Source organism: Lepus europaeus, chromosome 16 (assembly GCF_033115175.1).
Source record: "Lepus europaeus isolate LE1 chromosome 16, mLepTim1.pri, whole genome shotgun sequence".
NCBI classification, from domain to species: domain Eukaryota; kingdom Metazoa; phylum Chordata; class Mammalia; order Lagomorpha; family Leporidae; genus Lepus; species Lepus europaeus.
Window position 1 is genome coordinate 46,333,481 of NC_084842.1, and position 21,384 is coordinate 46,354,864.

General features: G+C 40.3%; 1 protein-coding gene across 1 annotated transcript in view; it reads left to right on the forward strand.

Annotated features, from left to right (window-relative positions):
* ELP3 (elongator acetyltransferase complex subunit 3) overlaps positions 1-21,384 on the forward strand; it is a 126,588-nt gene that overhangs the window by 68,789 nt on the left and 36,415 nt on the right. Inside the window, exons 11-14 of the mRNA XM_062213340.1 lie at positions 8,087-8,177; positions 11,272-11,337; positions 14,150-14,377; positions 15,281-15,362. Coding sequence (XP_062069324.1) covers positions 8,087-8,177; positions 11,272-11,337; positions 14,150-14,377; positions 15,281-15,362 — 467 coding nt within the window. The remainder of the gene's footprint in view (positions 1-8,086; positions 8,178-11,271; positions 11,338-14,149; positions 14,378-15,280; positions 15,363-21,384) is intronic.

Genomic DNA, 21,384 nt, shown 5'->3' on the forward strand with positions numbered 1-21,384 from the left:
AACCTTTCCTTTAATTCCATTTTTCACACTGTTTCTGAAATACCTATATACTTAATGGTCACTAGTGAAGCTGAATTTAGAGGTATGTGTGGAGAAGATTTTAGATGGCTATCAGAAGGGATGGACCTAGAAGAGGAAGATAATCTGAGTAAGAACAGAATGTGTCATACTGTCTTTTAAACTATATTTGACCAGTAGGTTGCTTGATGTTTATAATTCTTTTTTCCACCCTGCCTTCCCCTTTTGTAACTATTTTATACTTTCTAGTTTTATGACTATGGAGCCATTTTTATGAAGCTGAATCTTAATAGAAGATCCTGTATTCAGTCCCTGAAGGGTGCAGTCAGTGACTAAATGTAAAACTGTGTCCAGACGCATGATGGAACCACATTAAACTGCTGCCCTCGGGCTATTTGACAGCTGTCTGCCTTGATGTGATATTTAAATCACTGAAATATCAGAGTAGGAATACCAATTTGCAACCAAAACATGCTTCTGAAGCGTGAGAAACTTCAGACAAAAAAAAGCTATAGACATCACTTTGAAAGGTTTTTGATGAGCAAATTGCAAATATCAGCACCTCTAAGCTTGAAATATTACCTGCTAAAATTGAAAATTGAATATTGTATATAATCTCTCTTCAAAGAAAGTGAGACTAGATTGATTCAAATTGAGAATCCTAAAAATAACTTGAACTGCTACCTAAATGGACACAGCAAGTTAATGTGGTTAGGAGTCTCAAATAAGTTTTGAAGTTCTAGAATACTTTAATGTCTATTTATATATTCCAGATTGTTTCATACAGTACTTTGCAGGTGGAAGATGCTCATAAATAGAATTGTCTCCTCCCATTTTCAGTGAATAAGACTTTATCACTGAAAGTAACGGTTGCCTTTTCTGTTCCTTGATGAGGAAAACTTCCATCTGGTATCTCCAGGCGTTTCACTGCCAGAGACCATTAAAGCCATGTTGCTTTTTGTAGTGACAGGCATAAATTTAAAGACATTTATGAACTGTCAGCATCATTGTAAATCTATCTGTTACCAGGTCCTTACTGACTTGTGCTCTCTGCTAATCAGGCCCATGTGACCTGTGCTGTCTCACTGGGCCATGTTCTTAATGCTCTGCTGTTAGCATCTTGGAATTATTAATAACTTTTTTTAAACAAGGGGATTCATTTATTCATTTTCTCTAAGCTCCACAAATTAGATAGTAGTCTGCTGATAATTCTGTCTTTCTATCTTATAGTTCTGTTTAGGTAGATATTTTAAGATTCATTTTCAATTCTCTTTATATACAGAAGATCAGTTCAGTATATATTAAGCAAAGATTTCAACAGTTTGCCCCACATAGCAACACAAAGTGAAAAATACTGTTGGAGTACTAGTTATAGCATTAAATAACAGTGTACAGCACATTAGAGACAGAGATCCTACATGATATTTTTTAAAAATTAATTAATTTTCTATGCAATTTCCAATTTAACACCGGGTTTTTGTTTTGTTTTGTTTTTTCATTTTCAATTATCTTTATATGTAGAAGATCAATTCAGTATATACTAAGTAAAGATTTCATCAGTTTGCACCCACACAGAAACACAAAGTGTAAAAATACTGTTTTAGTACTAGTTATAGCATCACTTCACATTAGACAACACATTAAGGACAGATCCCACATGAGATGTAAGTACACAGTGACTCCTGTTGTTGACTTAACAATTTGACACTCTTGTTTATGGCATCAGTAATCTCCCTAGGCTCTAGTCATGAGTTGCCAAGGCTATGGAAGCCTTTAGGGTTCACCGACTTCAATCTTATTCCGATAGGGTCATAGTCAAAGTGGAAGTTCTCTCCTCCCTTCAGAGAACGGTACCTCCTTCTTTGATGGCCCCGTTCTTTCCACTGGGATCTCACTTGCAGAGATCTTTCATTTAGGTCTTTCTTTTTCTTTTTTTTTTTTTTCCCACGGTGTCTTGGCTTTCCATGCCTACAATACTCTCATGGGCTCTTGAGCCAGATCCGAATGCCTTAAGGGCTGATTCTGAGGCCAGAGTTGCATAGGGTCTATTGAGCTGTTTTTGTATTACCAGAAGTTTTCAACTGCTATGTAAGCACTAACAACTGTTCTTGCTAGATCTTCTGGGAAGAGTGTGTTTAGGTTTTTTGTTTGTTTAAAGATTTATTTATTTATTTGAAAGGAAGAGTTGCAGAGAGAGAGAGAGGGAGAGACAGAGAGATCTTCCATCTGCTGGTTCACTCCCCAAAGGGCCACAATGGCCAGGGCAGGGCTAGGCTGGAGCCAGGAGCTTCCTCCAGACCTCCTTCCCAGGCACATTGCAGAGAGCTGGATTGGATGTGGAGCACCCAAGATTCGAACTGGTGCCCATATTGGATACTGGTGCTGTAGGCCCTGGTTTAACCCACTGTGCCACAATGCCAGCCCCAGAGTATGTATAGTATTTTAAGAAACCTCCAAACTGCATTCCAAAGTGGCTGTAGCATTTTGCATTCCTGCTAGCAAATGAGAGTTCCTATTGTTCCGTATTCTTGTCTGCATTGAGTGTTGTCAGCATTCCACATTTTGGCCATTCTGGTAGATCTAGTGGTATGTCATTGTTTCATTTGTTCTGTGGACATATAGTGTGGAACATCTTTTTATATATTTATTTGCCATCTATATATCTTTTTTGATATGTTATCTGATTAGACTTGGCCCATTTTTTAATCAGGTTATATTTTTAATCAGTTTTCTTATTGTTGAGTTTTAATGTTCTTTAAGGTTTATTTATTTGTTTATTTGAAAGGCAGAATGACAGAGAGATAGGGAGAGACAGAGATTTCCATCTACTGGTTCACTTCCCAAATGATCACAATGACTGGGGCTGACCCAAGCCAGGAGCCAGAAACTCCATCCTGGTTTCCCATGTAGGTGGCAGGGGCCCAAACACTTGCACCATCCTCTGCTGCCTTGCCAGATGCATTAACAGGGAGCTGGATTGAAGCAGAGCAGATGAGACGTGAACCAACACTCTCATATGGGATGTCAGCATCGTAGGTGGCAGCCAAGTTTTAGGAATCTTTGATATTATAGATAACAGGCCTTTCTTAGATGTGTCTTTTACATTTTATTTTCTCCCAGTCTATGGATTATCTTCCTATTATCTTGATGATAATGATCTAGAGCAGTTTTTACTTTTAATAAAGTCCAGCTGCTCGGTTTTCTCTTTCATAAATCATACACATATCTTTGGTGTTGTATTTTTAAAAAGTCATTACCATACTCAAAGTCATTGAGGTTTTATTGTAGTGTAGAAACTGTCTTATAGATTTGGGTTTTACAGTTAGGTCTGTTATCCACATTGGGATAATTTCTACAGAGGGGTAAAATCTGTGTCTAGATCAAGGTTTTTTGTTTTTGTTTTTGTATGTGAATGTCCAGTTATTACAGAAATGTGTCTTCCAGCATTGTATGGCTTTCGCTTCTTCTTCAGAGTTCAGTTGACTATATTTATGGGGTCTGATTCTGGGCTCTGTGTTCTGTTCCATTGATCACTTTTGTCCTTTCACCAATACCATGCTGTCTTGAATATGTAGCTTTATTGTAAGTGTGAAAGTCAGATGGTGTTAGTCCTCCAGCTTTGTTCTTGTCCTTTTATATTCTAATTCCTATTCTGGGTCTTGCTTCTCCATTTAAACTCTAGAATAATTTGATACCCAAAAAAGATTGAATTGTATTGAATCTATAGATCAAGTTGGGAAGAACTGACATCTTTACAATCTTGACAATATTTATTTCTCCTATCTGTGAACATGGAATATATCTATTTATTTAGTTCTTTCAATTCATTCATCAGAATTTTTTGTTCTCTTCATCTTGATTTTGTCCATATTAGATTTATACCAAAGTATTTCCTTTTTATAGCAAATGATACATGGCTTTAGTAAATATAGTAAATGATATAGTAAATGATACATGGCTTTAATTTCAAATTCCACTTGTCCATTGCTGGTATATAGGAAAACGATTTACTTTGGTATAATTTTGTACCCTGCAACCTTGTTACAACTGCTTATTAGTTCTTGGAATTTTCTTCGTAAATTTTCTACATAGACACAATCATGTCATCTGCAAAAAGGCACATTTTTTTTTTTTCATTTCTTGCTAATGTATTTATCTTTTCTTGTCTTCTCTTACTGCATTAGCTACTACTCCCAGTATGATGTTGAAGGGATATTCTTGCCTGATCTTAGTGAGAGAACTTCTGAATTTTATAGACTTTTTTTTTTACCAAGTTGAAGAAGTTCCCCTCTATTCCTGATTTACTGAGAGTTTTTAATCATGAATGGTTGTTGGGTTATGTCAAATGCTTCTTCTGCATCTACAAATCTTGAAGCTTCCAGTCTTTTTCTTATCTGTTATTTCCTTAACTCTGTTCACATATACTTGAATACTGTCCTGTTCCTTCTTTACTGGATGTTCCTTAGAATTAACTCCTGGCCGGCGCCGTGGCTTAACAGGCTAATCCTCCGCCTTGCGGCGCTGGCACACCGGGTTCTAGTCCCGGTTGGGGCGCCGGATTCTATCCCGGTTGCCCCTCTTCCAGGCCAGCTCTCTGCTATGGCCTGGGAAGGCAGTGGAGGATGGCCCAAGTGCTTGGGCCCTGCACCCGCATGGGAGACCAGGAGAAGCTCCTGGCTTCGGATCAGCACAAATCGCCGGCCGCAGCGGCCATTGGAGGGTGAACCAACGGCAAAAAGGAAGACCTTTCTCTCTGTCTCTCTCTCTCTCACTATCCACTCTGCCTGTCAAAAAAAAAGAAAAAAAAAAAAAAAAAAAGAATTAACTCCTTGAGTTGCCAACTAAACCCAAAACATTAAATTTAGTATTTATGTAGGAATTAAATCCACCTTTGCTTGTTCAAGTGGGTCTAACATCTTTAACAAGTGATTTCTAGAAATGGGTGTCATGGTGTCATCCACAGCACAATGGAATGCTCAAGCATTGGTAAATACCTGTGAAATTCTACCATATAGTCTTCATTAATTTCTGCTGATTAGTCTGTCCCTGCCATTCTGACCAGTTCAGGGCCTTCAACTTCTGTCTCCAGTAAAGTGGCCTGGCAGTGATGCCAGTGACACACAGGTTCTGCCCTTGCCTATTTGTTGAAGATTGTTCTTTCCCACATTGGATTATTTTGGCATCATAAGTTATTTTTCATGTGTAGATCTCAGATGCTAGTTTTGAAACTTGTCACAGAACATCTGGGTAGCTCTGGAGTATAGTTATTCTCCAGATTTCACACCCTGATAAGCTCTGGCGGGATTTCAGTGTCATTCAGAAACTTCAGGAGTTACCATCCTGAGGCCAGCTGAGGATCTGCCTAACCTAATTGTCATTTGCCATCAGAAAACTTAAGGAATATGCCATCAAAGGGCCTAGCCAGGCCCTTCCTAAGGCATTTCTTCAGGTCAATTCAAAGTACTGTTAGCCCTAACTCTGTCTAGACCCATTTTTTTTTTTTTTTTTTTTTTTTTTACAGGCAGAGTGGACAGTGAGAGAGACAGAGAGAAAGGTCCCCCTTAACCGTTGGTTCACTCTCCAATGGCCGCCGCAGCCAGCGCACCATGCTGATCCGAAGCCAGGAGCCAGGTGCTTATCCTGGTCTCCCATGCGGGTGCAGGGCCCAAGCACTTGGGCCATCCTCCATTGCACTCCGGGCCACAGCAGAGCGCTGGCCTGCAAGAGGAGCAACCAGGACAGAACCAGTGCCCCGACCGGGACTAGAACGCGGTGTGCCAGCGCCGCAGGCGGAGGATTAGCCTAGTGAGCCACGGCGCCGGCCTAGACCCATTTTTAATCAGTTAGTAGTTTATGCCTTTGCTATATATCAAATTAATGAATTCCCATTTAATACCCAACTAAGTTTGTCCCATCATGTTTCAAAGAATGCTATTTAGAAGTTTGAGCAGCTTTTTGAACTTTTGTGTGCCAGTGAAAAGAGAAAGTATAAAACTGAAAACATGAATGAATAGAAAATCAATGTCTTCATGGGTAGGGAAGTTTCCTGTGGGTGTAGAGAGGAGCACTGCTCCCGAGCGTACTGCTGTGGGGCTGTCTACCATGTGTTCCTGCGTGCAGGAGGACTGTGACATGCCTGAGAGAAAGTCCATGTGGCAGGTAGGCTTCTTGGAAGCACAGGTTACAGTGCTGTGGCTATGAGTTCCATGTTAAAGAATTAAATATATATTAGATAGGTGTCTTTAAACAGAAGCATGCATAAAATAAGGTTACATGTTGATCTATTAAAGAAAATGTTTTAGGGGCTCACGGGGGCTAATGTGTAACACTATACCCTGCAGCAATGCTTCAGTATGTATTTTTTTAAAAGATTTTTATTTATTTATTTGACAGGTAGAGTTTGAGATAGAGAGAGGGGAAGACAGAGACTGAGAGGTCTTCCATCCATTGGTTCACTCCCCAAACTGCTGCAGTGGCCAGAGCTGGGGCGATCTGAAGCCAGGAGCCAGAAGGCTCTTCCAGGTCTCCCATGCAGGTGCAGGGGCCCAAGCACTTGGGTCATCTTCTGCCTTCTCAGGCCATAGCAGAGAGCTGGATTGAACATGAACTGGCGTCCATATGGGTTGCCAGCACTGCAGGCAGAGGATTAACCCACTGCGCCACAGTGCTGGCCCCTTCAGTACTTATTAACTCAGTATTCGCAGCAACATTATTGAAAACAACTTATCATGAGTAACAAGAATTGAATGTTCAGGATAAATAGAGCATTCAGAAGACTTTACCTCTGGTCTATATAATATGAAGCAGTAAAGTATTTTTTAAATGCAGTTATGTATTCCTTGCTAAAATAAACCTTACTGTTTAATATCCCTCATTCAGTTTTATCTGATTACTAACTTTATAGTTCTAAAGATAGAAATATATTTTACTAAATATCATAAATAAATCATATATGAATATATTCACTAGTATTTGTCTTAAAGAATCCTGACTTTCTTAAATGTATAATGTCTGTGGCAACTCTGCTGGCTTTCAGAATCTAATAGACTTATTATGAACAGCTCTGGATGTGAATTGACTTGAGTGAGGAGTGTCTTACTAGACTCGGATGAATTAGCTTATTGCATTTATCATGTGAAGAGATATGTGAAAAGAGAAGGAAGAGACTCAACTTGATTCAGAAGCAAAATGACAAGAAAAGATCATTGGCATATTCTACACATTTTTCTTCCAATCACCAAGTATTAGAGAAAACAAATTGGAGACTTGTCTTTGAATAAGAAGCAGATGTGCTAATCATATTCTTCATATTTTTTTTAACCTGCTGTATCTTTAGATGCTGATTTTTGTCTAGAGCAAGGTGTTGCAGCTACTAAAATGGAATTTATAACTTCAACTTTTGTTTAAAATTTCTTTGATGCCTGGCACATTTCACTGTACTAATGCCAGGAAATAAATGTTTTCTCCTCTCTTCTTTAAATAAGCGGTTGTTCTTCTGATGCAGGGTCACTTCTAATTTTGATTTTTGGGAAATGAGAGGAAAAATGTATTCTTTGAGACCAGTTGTTGGCTACGCCAGGCTTTGGAGCTTCCTCATTGCCTTCACTCAGCAACTATAGGGGCAAGTGTTTGTAAACCATAAAGCAATGCATTAATAGTAATTGTTCTTTCTCCTTGTTAAACAAATTTAATTTTTTTAAAAAAAGTATTTTATTATTTAGTACATATGTCCCTTCTGCCCAAAATCCCTACTAATGGTTATTTGGCCTTTGGGTACTTATTTTGTGCTTTATAATCTTACAAAGTGATTTCCATCGGGTGTCTCAAAAGAACTCTAAGAAGTCTATGAGCATCATAGTCTCATAGATGGGAAAACTGAAGCACAGAGAAGCCCTGAACTTTGCTTCCTGGCTAGAGTATTCAGCCTCTGCTTTCTTGGTGTGCTTCATGGGTTGTTTTTCCTTTTATTTATTTTTTTTTTGTTTTGTTTTCCTTTTGTAAATATCCCTGCCTTACTGTTGTCCAGAATGATTTGTATTTTACAACATCTGATGTTTTTCCCCTACAGAGATATTCCGATGCCCTTAGTCAGCTCAGGAGTAGAGCATGGCAATTTGAGAGAGCTGGCGTTTGCAAGAATGAAAGACCTTGGAATACAGGTAAGAGTAAATAGGACTGTCAGGATGAAAGTAGTCTGAAACACAGAAGCCTTTGTTACTGCCACACTTACAGACTGATCTCACAAGTCAGGTTAAAAAGCTTTCATCTGTTGAGGGCGTTCTCTGTAATGTGTTGAAGGTGAAGCTAGCGGTAGCAAGGCTGCATCCTACCCCTTTCTCTCTTGCTGCTTTCAACCAAAGGGTATAGGTCTTTCGATTTAAAAATATATATATTTATTGTATTTTAAAGGCAGAGAGACGGGGAAGGAAAGGAGAGATCTCCCATCTACTGGTTCATTTCCCAAGTGCCCGTGACAGCCAGGCCAAAACCAGAAGCTAGGAATTCAATCCAGGTCTCCCACATAAGAGGCAAGGACTCAACTACATGAACAATCACCTGCTGCCTCCCAGGGTGTTTGTTAGCAGGAAGCTAGAATGGAGAGCAGGGTCTGGCACTCCAGTGTGAGACCCAAGGGTCCCAGTGACTGCTTAACCAAGGTGTCAAACACCCACCTCGTCCTTTCAATGTAGTGATTGTTGTTTCCCCCTACTCAGATTGCCAACTATGTGTTTAACCTTCTTTTTTCAAAATATTTTTTCTTTTGAAGTATTGGATATTCAATTCTTGATTAGCAGGTTATAGAAGAATAAGAGGTGGTTTCTCAAAGGAAATTACCGATCATTTGAAGAGACAAGGACTATGTACATGAAATAATTCCCAAATAATGTTGTTGCCCCACGTATACCAGTCTCATTCGCCCCATCCCACACCATGTCTATTCAGTTCATGTATTTGTTTCACAAATGTTTACTGAACAACTTCTCTCTCCTGGCCCTGGGGTAGGAAGAGCCAAGGAATCTGAAATTTAATGGTCTCTGTATGTGATTCTTAAGTCATAAGTAAGGTTTGAAACTTAGTGCCCTAGAAACTTCTTAAAACTGTTAAGGGGGTAAGACAGCAATGGTGGGTAGGGCACAGCACTGATTCCTAGCTCTGCATTCAGAGATTTGGAGTCAGCAGGTTGGGGTGTGGCCACGGCATCTGTTTGTAGCCAGCACAATGTGTGTGGTTCCCATGTGCAGTTTAGACATGTACCAGACATTGAAAGATGTTGTTGTAAAGACTGCATATTGTGTTTGTGGTGTAACCTAAGATGTTTTCTCACTCAAATTTATCATGGAGAAAATTGCTTAGAAGATTGTTTGTCCAAAGGATGGTTTGTAAACATTACTGGTTTATTCTTCCCCCGCCCCCAATTAAAAAAAAGTGATGAAAAGTTTAAGTTCTAGAAAAACAGCAGATACATTCCCAGTAATACACAGCAGCATCAAACAAGATTTTGTGCCTGTGCAGCCTCACAACCTCCAGCAGTCCTTGTTCTCTACCCCTCCTACTGCTGAGAACACCTTTGCCGAGGTGACTGCACCCTTTGTAAACATTGGTAGTCCATCTTAAAGGAAAATAAGACTACGTCTGAGAACTGGAGTTCAGTCATAGCCAGAGACATCTAGTTCCCACGATCAGTATCTTTACCAAAAGGTAAGCACACACCAGTTTCTGCCTTTATTATAAAGCATGCCAGAAAGAAAAATAGGAACATCAGGTAAGTGTTCCCTGAGAGCATATACCTATAATGTACTCATGTGCAAGCTACTACTATTCAGATCTACTGTAGGTAATTACAACATGTACATTCAATGTAATAATAGTTAAAGATTTACGATCTTTGCTCTGCAATTTTTGTTTGCTCTAGTTCATGGAATCTACATCTGCAAATTATTATCTCAGGCTGGTTCCTGGAATGTGGAAATAACCTTAGTTTTTATAGAGCTGAACAATGATGGAATCTTATTTTTTTATAGAATTCTATACATATATAACAGTCCTATATAAATATACTATTAGAATAGTTGTTTTGACATCAGATTTCCTAAGATGACATTTTTCACTGGTGGAAAATGTTAGAATCCTGAAAATAATGTTTATGGTTTTTTTAAAAATATTTATTTATTTGAAAGAGTTACACAGAGAGAGGAGAGGCAGAGAGAGAGGTCTTCCATCCACTGGTTCAGTCCCCAATTGGCCGCAGTGGCTGGAGCTACGCAGATCCAAAGCCAGGAGCTTCTTCCAAGTCTCCCATGCAGGGGCAGGGGCCCGGGCCCAAGGACTAGGGCCATCTTCGACTGCTCTCCCAGGCCGTAGCAGAGAGTGGGACCAGAAGTGGAGCAGCCGGGACTCTAACCAGTGCCCATATGCCCATATGGGATGCCGGCACTGCAGGCAGCAGCTTTACCCACTATGCCACAGTGCCAGCCCGTTTATGGGTTTTGTTCTACAAGGTAAAATATACCATAGAACATATAATTAAATAATAATTTTGTTCTTATAACTGTCAGTCTAGGTAGAAAGTACACCGCTTGGGGAGTACGAATGAGAGAGGCATCATAGTACTAGGCTGTGCAGACAGGCATTGCATTGGCATTCTGTGCCTCCTGCTTTAAAAGCCACTTGTGACCGTGGCTCAGATTACATACTACAGGACTCCAGGTTTCTTCCTGCCTGCCTTCTTTTTTTCCATTTTTTTTTTCCCTTGCTTCCTTCCTACCATTCCTTCTTCCACAGACCACTCTTAGCAAAAAAAAAAAAAAAAAACCAGCCATCTTCAACATGCATCTTCTTGATATTTCTGAAATGATACAGATAGGGTGATGCTCAAAATGTTAGCTACCATAAAATGGTGCAGGTTTTACAGTTTTAGGACTTTGCCTTTCATTGTTCCATGTAGATAGTTTTGGATTGTACTCTCAGATAATTACAGCCCTAAGGAAAACTGTTTTCTAATTTTGTGACTTATGTCCTTATATGTTGGTCTCTTTTGAATTCTACGTTTCTTTTAAAAGTAATATTATACTACTTCATACATTTCTCCCACCTTCAGACTTATTAAAGATGAATTTATTTTTAAAGTCAGTTATTTTATATCACTGTGATTATGTCCATTCTTAATTTTGAGCCTAGAATTTGATAGAGTTAAAAATTTAATTAGTTACTAGTTTTATGTTTGATTCCTCCCTCCCCCCTTCTTTTTGGTAGTGTCGAGATGTGAGAACCAGAGAGGTTGGAATCCAAGAAATTCATCACAAAGTACGGCCATACCAGGTGAGTTTCTCTGTATTATAGAGTTGGGTTCTGGTAGGGTCTTTGCCAAGCCTGGACCCCCACCTTCTTACCAATAGGACTGAGCCCTAGAAGTGAATGTCTAACTCAGAGTAATTGAGGATTAGGTACAGATTTCAAGTCATAACAGCCAAATACGAGGATGACTGAATGCTAGAAGAGCCAGGTTAGTAAAACCAAGTCTGAACATCTTTCCAGATCAGCACTGCCAACAGAACTCTGCAGTGTTAGAAGTGTTCCATCATCTGAGCTGTCCGTCTTAAGTAGGCACTAGCCATGCGCTACTATTGAGGAATTGAGCAATTGAAATGTGGCTGATAGAAATGAGGAACTGTCATCTTCTGGCTACTTTAGTGTGATTCAGTTTTAATTAATTCAAATATAAATAGCCATATTCAACTAGTGGCTACTCGCAAGAAGAACATGGTATAATCTGCCTATCTCTGTGTGTATCTATAAAACTATTGCCTGTTGGTGATAATCAGATGAATAGATTGGTCTTTACCAACCAGGGGTCCTCAAATTTTAGGCATAATGTCCTAAAGTGTTCATTATAAATTACGAATTAACTCTATTTTATAATGTTAAAATCTGTGTGTCAGATTTTCTGTGGGGTTTTAATGCTGTGGAGCCCCATTTGAACAGCTGGAATAGATCATCTCTGTGTTAGTATTTCTTTTCTTAACATAAAATTGTTCAATTGACATTTTTCACACATAGGATCTTTTGAAGGAACAAGTAGACCCAACACACTTTATCATTTTGCCAGATTCTTACATATTTTCATTAGTTATTTAGCAAACATGCCAAGTTAGGATGAAATATAACTGTTGGTCTGAGTTGTTCACCACGTTGTAAGTATACTGTGCCCATTTATAGGATGTATTTGGGAGTAACCTGTAAAAAATATGCAGGTTTCTCTGTATAAACTTAATTTTACTTATATATATGCAAAGTACAAGGGCCATTTGTAAAATGAATTGAAGAGTCAAGTCTGTGTACATTGCTACCATAAAAGCTTTCCCTGGGGCCGGCGCTGTGGCGCAGTGGGTTAACACCCTGGCCTGAAGCACTGGCATCCCATATGGATGCTGGTTCAAGACCCAGCTGTTCCACTTCCAAGCCAGCTCTCTGCTATGGCCTGGGAAAGCAGTACAAGATGGTCCAAGTCCTTGGGCTCCTGCACCCACGTGGGAGACCCAGAAGAAGCTCCTGGCTCCTAGGTTCGGATCGGCGCAGCTGCAGCCATTGCGGCCAATTGGGGAGTGAACCATTGAATGGAAGACCTCTCTCTGCCTCTCCTCTCTGTGTAACTGTGACTTTCAAATAAATAAATCTTTATTTTAAAAAAAAGCTTTCCCTAAAAAAAAACCTATTCTCCAGTGATTGAATTTTCTTTTCAGTTTTTTAAAGAAATATTTATTTATTTGAAAGGTGGAGAGGGAGAGGCAGAGAGAGAAAGAAGTCTTCCATCCACTGGTTCACTCCCCAAATGGCTGCAATGGCCAGGGCTGGACCAAACCAAAGCCAGGAGCCTCATCCTGACCTCCCATATGGGTGCAGGTCCCAAGCACTTGAGCCATTTTCCACTGCTTTCCCAGGTGCAATAGCAGGGAGTTGGATTGGAAATGGAGCAGCTGGGACGCTGGCTCCTCAGGTGGCGGCTTAATCTGCTACACCATAGCACCAGCCTGTCTTCACATTTGTATCTCATAATTAAGCATACTAATATAAGAGCCCTATGGGATGCCATACTTTCTTAAAATCCCATGAAAGAGTAAATGACCAGATTCACAAATTAATTTTCTAAAAGATTTTACTGGAGGAAATAAGGACTAGGAAATGAAACCACTGGGGCCAGTGCTGTGGCACAGAATGTTACACTGCTGCCTGCAGCCCCTGCATCTATTACAGGTGCCAGTTTAAGTCCTGGCTGCTCCGTTTCCCATCCAGTTCCCTCAGTTCCCTTCGGAAGATGACTCAAGTGCTTGGGCCCCTGCACCCACCTAGGAGACCCGGATGAAGCTCCGGGTCCAGTCTTGACCATTTGGGGAGTGAACCAGTAAATGAAAGTGCTCACTCTTTTCTTTCTCTCTCTCTCTCAGAGATTGTTCATCAAGGGTCAAAGATTTAAATACGTAGAAGCATTTACAGAGCTGGATATCTGTAAGAATCTCAGGGTTAATGAAGTTCAAATATTTGTAGAATTGTAATGTGGCCGGCGCCGCAGCTGAATAGGCTAATCCTCCACCTTGCGGCGCTGGCACACCGGGTTCTAGTCCCGGTCAGGGCACCAGATTCTGTCCCGGTTGCCCCTCTTCCAGGCCAGCTCTCTGCTGTGGCCCGGGAGTGCATTGGAGGATAGCCCAAGTGCTTGGGCCCTGCACCCCATGGGAGACCAGGAGAAGCACCTGGCTCCTGCCTTCGGATCAGCACAGTGAGCCAGCCGCAGCGCGCTGGCCACGGCGGCCATTGGAGGGTGAACCAACGGCAAAAGGAAGACCTTTCTCTTTGTCTCTCTCTCTCTCACACTGTCCACTCTGCCTGTCACCAAAAAAAAAAAAAAAAAAAATTGTAATGTTGTTTTCCTTTTATAATAGTCCATGAACAAGACATGTACTTTTATTTAATCTTGGTGGAATTTGAGAGTAGACAAGTAAAATGAAACATAATTAGTAGATCATTCTTTATCCCTAACTGTGACTTTTAACCTAAATAAATATATACAATTATAAAAATGAACTTTGTTCTGTAATTTTGAAAACCACTTTTTTCCTGGCTTTTTGTTAAACAGGTTGAATTGGTGAGGAGAGATTATGTTGCAAACGGTGGCTGGGAAACATTCTTATCATATGAAGACCCAGATCAGGACATTTTGATTGGCCTGCTACGATTACGAAAATGTTCAGAGGAAACCTTCCGTTTTGAATTGGGTGGAGGTGTTTCCATAGTCCGAGAGCTGCACGTGTATGGGAGTGTAGTCCCTGTGAGCAGCCGGGATCCGACGAAATTTCAGCATCAGGTATCCCACGTTCCATTTCTGTTTGACTTATAATTAAGAAATTACCCAAAGGAGGAAAAGAGAAAAAGAATAGGATGCAGAGGGGCTGAGGGCGACAGAGGAGCAGGAAAGGGGGAAAGGGAGCCTAGACCCAAGAGAACCGTGTTTCAGTTGTTCAGAGATGTTTCCTCTCCAGATTGTACCCTTTGTGGCATGTTAAGGGAGCAGGGGAACAAACAGATTCAGTCAAGAGGAACATACCAGAATGAGCCATGTGAATTTACTGTGCTTTAAAGTCAAAGATCATCTAGCAGTTTCATATGGATGGGCCAACTTAGGGACTCAAATGAGATGGTGCTGTGAAAGCACTTAGAAAACATTAAAGCGCTTAATAAATATAAGTTGTATTATATGTAGTGAAACTCTGCCTTAACCCCCAAAGAACCTAAAATTAATAGCTCACTTTTTAAAATTTCAGGAAAATGTTTTAAAACCTCTAATGGTGGAGATAGGGTGAGCCTCAGAATTGATGACTTAGGAATCTTACCTGGTTTCGAAACCCTCTTAAAGGGAGAGGAGTGGCTCTAATAAAAGACTGATTGCTCCAGAATTCCATCACCTGGACGTTGCCTAGAACTTATCTAAAAAGAGACAAAAGCTGAGAGAGACTTCCCTCTTGCTGTGATGAGATTACATCATCCACAAAATAGCTTTTGGTGGAAGGGTATACCTTTCTTACTGGTCTCATCTGCTGCTGTGGTGTACTTTGCCATAACTGAATGGTTTCTTTTTCCTTGCTCCTGTAAGTGGGTTTTTGTCTCAGCAGATTTTAACAACTGCTAAGTTACTATCTTGTTTCCTTAGCCCCCTTAATGGACTTGCATCTGTTCTTGATTCCCCTACTCTCTCCATGTCTCCTTACAGGGATTTGGCATGCTGCTGATGGAGGAAGCAGAAAGAATAGCTCGAGAAGAACATGGATCTGGGAAAATAGCTGTCATATCAGGTAACCAGGGGAAGCTGAAGTTCATAATTTATTCGCATTTTGAACTTGGTACCACAGTGAAATCGACCTTGCTGCTCTCTTGCCCCTACCTAGGAATATGATGTTGAAAATTGGACCAGACTGACTGGTGAGGGGCTTGTGTTCAAACACAAAGAAAATTCATGAGAGCAGTTTGGTGAACAGGAGCTTTCAGAGATGTACTCCGTCCCTGAGAGTGGCAGGACCAATAATCCGCATCCTGTCTTCTCACTGCCTATCACATTGGCCTTCGTGGCCAAGTCTGCGCTTTGTGCCCTGTAGTTGCTCTGGGGAGTGGAGCTTGATGGTAGGGATCCAAGGGAAAGGTAAACCAATGTAGAGGTTGTCACTGTTGTTCAAAAGCGTTATTGTTGTTTAAGGCAGGCATCTTGTTCCTTACATGTTGTTCCCAGTGAATTTGTTCTTAGAGAAGAGCTTTCCTCTGCGAGGGGAGCAGAGGAAAAGGTTTTCCTCAACCCTTTTAGGATCCCTGGCTGGGTCCAACAATGAAGCTGGGCAAAGATAGATTAACAAGCGGAAAAGCATACAGATGTATTGGATGCAAATGTTACAGAACATGGGCGCCTTTGTAAGGAAATGAAGACCCAAAGAAATGAGTTGAACCTGTTTTATTCTGTGTTTGAAGTATGGAAAGTTGTGGAAAAACTAGAATAGGATAAAGGAGTATGAGCTGAGGGTAATAGCTGGGGAGAAACTTACAGGTTCTGTTCATCCAGATTCCTCTTGCCTGTGTCGTCTTTAGACAAAGATCCTCCTTGCGTCCGGGTGTAGGGAGGGCGGCTCTCACCTGAGGGTCTCATGACCTGTTTCAGAGAACAGGGACAGGGGAAGAATTCTTCCTGCTATTTCTCAGATTTCTTTAGCTGAAAATATTTTCTGTGCCAGTGCACCATATTTAGGGGAAGTAAGTTTGGTCCCTTGCCCCTTTCTTTATAAGGAATAATAAGCTTCCCATTCCTGTCTAGGGACCTCAGATAATTGGGGAAGTAGCCAAGAGAAGGAAATTTTGGTGTGAATAGAACAAGAAATGTTGTATACCTATTTAATTCCTACTTTTTAGTACTAGATATTTACAGAAATTGCTCTTCCTAGTAGGAAGCTACATAGCATGGTAAAAGACAAGATCAAAATTTAGTTTATTTTCCTTCTGGCATTTGCTTGTTTTGCCATTAGACTGCCACATTCCTAAAGCTGAGAAAATACTCTTTTCTGACAAGAAGTAGAAATGAAGTTTAAAAAAATAAGGTGTTGCCAATCAATAAATCAGTTTCCATACCCAGGTTTTAATGATTAAAGTTAGGAAAATATAATGATCTGGGCTTTCTTAATCATTAAGTGCTATTTTGGGTTTTGACATTATCCAGACAGATTGATAAAGCATTTTTTAACATGCCTAGCTTTATATATTTTTTCTGTTATATTTAGTTTTACAAAGAAGAGTTAACTAAATGAGGCTCTGTACTGACATCTGTAATAAAATATTTGCCTCTCAGCTGTTTAACTTATAGCTGGCCAGAAGTAGCAGGAAAAGGCCACAGTGACTTGTAACTGCTCATGGTATCACCTAGCACTTCTGTGGTCCCTTGTGCAAGAGTGTTTTCAGTAAAGTACTTGTGAAACTTTCATTTGCTCACAGATCACCTGGAGCTCTTGTTAAAATTCAGTCTAGCTCATTAAGATCTGTTGGGGCCTGGGTGCCTACAAGTGTAACAGATTCCCAGGTGATACATATCACTGATTCAGACCACAAGATTTTCATATGCTCTTCCAAATACCGTCTTTTCTGCCTAATTATTAAAGTAATGACTTTCTGGCCTTGGCAGTGCTGTACTCCCAAAGTCCAGTCCACAATCACATGATTTGCTGGTGTCTATGGAAACCTAATGAATTTTAAAATTGGAGAGCATCCATAGTCCATCATTGCTTGACATTGTTTCATTTGCCTTCATGATATCTCTCTCTTTTTAGAACTGTTACATGCAGAGAGGGTTCTTAACTTGCCTGAGGTCATACCCAATTGCTCATAAGAGCCTCACTTTCTGCTTTTTATGAGCAGGGTGTCTTTCTAAATGGAAATCAACATCTGTCCTCTTTCCAGCTTTTATCATAATCTAAATAATAGCTCAATTTTAGGTCATCTGCATGTAGAATTTCTAAAATAACTAGAGACTTTTACAAAGTAACATATAAGAACCTTTCTGCTTGTCAGCGGGTATAGTAGGTCTACTAGATTTTTATAAAGTTTTGGCCAGTGGTTTCCTTAGGAACAGTCCTAGCATGCCCTGCTGGAACTAGAGTGAATTCTTGAGGAGGAAGCACACGGCAAGTTCTGTGTCCTGTTACTCTGGCCTGGGAGCACCACCGTTCTTCTCCAAAGGGGAGCAGCTGAGGGTCTTGACTTGCTGTTTGACCTAATCTCTGTTACTCTTCAAATGACAAAACTAAGAACATTTGCTCTATCAATGCTGCGTGTCACTTCAAGTTAGTAATATGTTGCTTTGTATTTTAAGTTTCTGAATCGGACACTTGAGGTGCCCACTGTCCAGCACTTCAAGCAGGGCAGTTGTGAAGAATTATAACGTGTTTTTTAACGTTCTTTTCTTCCATGTTTGCTAGTTCTGACTTTTTTTTATCTGAGTACAATGCTTGTATGTGTATGCACATGTGCTTCTGCTTTGTTTTTGTTTTTTTTGTAAAAAGTCAAACACTTATTCCCTCTGTAATCTGATCCGTAGAAGAAGACTCCCTTCATGATAATAGTGGTGTTTGTGGGCTGACTGTCACTAACAGCCTTTCATTTGATGTGGTATGTAAGAGGAGACTCTGGCCCGCAGGTGCCAGGATTCCATCCCTGCCCCCTGGCAGCTCTCCTTGTGACCTAGGATGATTTTATTTGATCTCCATGGACCTGTATTATCTTATTAAAAAAAAAAAAAACTGGGTTAGGTTATCTTTTACAGCACTGTCTAGAATTCTGCCTCTAGAATCTTACCTTCTTTGCTTCTCAACATGACCAATTGTGTTTTACTGGTTACATTTTAAGCAGATTCTTTTCTAATAGCATAGTAAGAGACTTCAATTTTATCAGTAATTGATTTCGATCTCATTGTAGGTTGGATGTTTGATGAAAATAATGATAAATTTTCTCATTGGTAGTTAATCCTATTTGTGATTTGTAGAAGCATATGAATTTTGGTCACAACTGCTGATACCTTATGACCCAAACGTCTGAATTTCCTTTTCTGACCTTCTACTCAATTCATAATTCCATCCTTGTTCTGGGTCTCTGGGTTTTTGTATGAGTCATACACAGGGCTGTATGACAGTGCTGGCCTAGATGTTTTGTCCTGCCATAACTAGTAGCTTGAGTAAGGGAGAGACAGAGCCATTTATCATCTTGGATACACTGACTATACGTGTAATGGATTTTTGTAGAACTTTTTTCAAAAATTATATCCTGATTCATTATATTTCCTTTCACCTGTCTAGCAGTTTTTCTCTGTTACTTAGATTTACAATCTTAGATTCGGCCTCTAGGCAATATTATTAGCTACATAATAAATCTCTGGTCAAAAGATTCTGCATTCTTTTTCCATATTGAAAAAATAGGGTTTTTTTTTTTTTAGATTTATTTATTTATTTATTTGAAAGTCAGAGTTACACAGAGAAGGGAGAGGCAGAGAGAGAGAGAGGTCTTCCACCCGATGGTTCACTACCCAGTTGGCCACAACAGCTGGAGCTGTGCCTGATCCGAAACCAGGAGCCTCCCCGGGGTCTCCCACATGGATGCAGGGGCCCAAGGACTTGGACCATCCTCCACTGCTTTCCCAGGCCATAGCAGAGAACTGGATTGGAAGTGGAGCAGCCAGGTCTCGAACCAGTGCCCATATGGGATGCCGGCGCTTCAGGCCAGGGCGTTAACCTGCTGTGCCACAGCGTCAGCCCCCAAAAATAGTTTTTTAAAAGCTGTGTCACCTCAGTGCATTTTAAAGGAATATACAATATATTTTACAGCTGATTATCTTTTTTTAAAGGTTTATTTATTTATTTATTTGAAAGGTAGAGTTACAGAGAGTCAGAGAAAGAGAGAATCTTCCATCTACTGGTTCACTCCCTAAATGGCCACAACAGCCAGAGCTGGGCCAGTCCGGAGCCAGGAGCTTCCTCCATGTCTCACACGTGGGTGCAGGGGCCCGAGGACTTGGGTCATCTTCTACTGCTTTCCCAGGCCATAGCAGAGAGCTGGATCAGAAGAGGAGCAGCCAAGACTCGAACCGGCACCCATATGGGATGCTGGCACTGCAGGCAGCAACTTTACCTGCTACGTCACAGTGCCGTCCATTAAGATAATGTTTCTCCCTACTTAGACAACACATTTTTCTCAGCTTGCGATTAATTATCTCAGAGTAAGAAAATGTTTCTTTTTACACATATAAATATTGGTAAATCAGTGTTATACGAACAACCAGTCTATTAAGTAATGTGTGGGCAGGAAATAGTAGTTCATTGCTGCTGAATGTCTAAGCAGTTAAGTAGACCTGTTAAGTCCAAGTGTTTTAGTATCTTTTACCAACCTACTCTTGTGTCTTCTGTAATCACTAACAGGTTGTATTTACTTAAAAACAGTGGTGCTCACCTACTTGGATAATCTGTCTTTCCTTTAAAAATGTTAGCATAAATACTTTTTCTCTTCCCTCTCTTATGGTGTAAAATGCAAGGAGTTATACTAGAAGCTAGCCATAACATGTGAAATGCCATCACTAATAATCACCATGGAAACAAGATCTCTGATGTCACACTGCCTGTACCATTTCCGAAAGGGCAAATATAACTTTTGATAGCCACTATTTAAAAAGCCATTTAATACCCCCAACAGAATGATTTCTCTCTCAGCCATTTTGGTTAGGTATCAGATTTAATCATGTTTCTGTTTCAGTTTCCTAAGCTAATTGCTATGCAGTAAGACGAACAGCTATTCCCCAAGCTCCCCCTACTACCTTCGTCATAAGCAGTATTCTATTTGTGTTCTTTCAAGTAGAAAATTAATATGGCCATTGGCCAAGAATTGTCCAAGGTTGATAGATCACACAATGATGGTGAGAAATGAGGAAAATGTCTGAATGGTTGATGACAGAAACCATTGAAGTCAGAGGCTGACAGCCATTTTGTTTAAATCTGTAAAAGGCCAAAGAAGGGAGGGAAGAAGTATTTAAATATAGGATAATTAAGCGAGTCACGCTGGAGCTGAGATCATTGTTAATCATGATGCTCAGTTATATGACCCTAAAGCTGTAGCTTCAGTCCCCAGTAGTCAAACATTTACTGTCTGTGCCTTACATAATCCAGTGGCTTCCTAGGACTGAAGTCAATGGTCTTATACCCCCAAACCACTGATTAATAAAATCACATGTGGGCGGAAAATAGCAGTTGTTTTGTTTCCTTGAACTACAGATGGCGGAGATTTACTTCCTAAACCCCAGGAACTCTGCCTGTATTCCGGACTACTACACATCTCCCTTGGGTTCAGGTGAAGGTTGTTTTATTCCTTGCATTGTAATCTAGTTGAGAAGAAGGATATATTTATAATTAGGTCTGTCCGATTATGGACTCACAGTTGTTACCAAGATGCCTACAAAAGCTTTTCATTATGGCATAGCTATTTGCTAATGGACACAGGAAGCATGCCAAACGCAAACAAGCTTGTGCCGTACTTAAGTGGGTTAATATAGGACCTCACAAAAAGGACAGGGAAAGATTGTTTGCTCTTTAATACTTTCTATTTCAGCCCTTTACATAATTTATATATTTTTATAAGGTTTATTTTTTATTTTAAAGAGTTAGAGGGACAGAGAGAGAGATACTCCACCTGCTGGTTCACTCCCCAGATGGCTGCAACAATGAGCACTGGGCCAGGCTGAAGCTGGGAGCCAGGAGCTTCATCTGACTCTCCCATGTGGGTGGCAGGGGCTTAAATGCTTAGGCT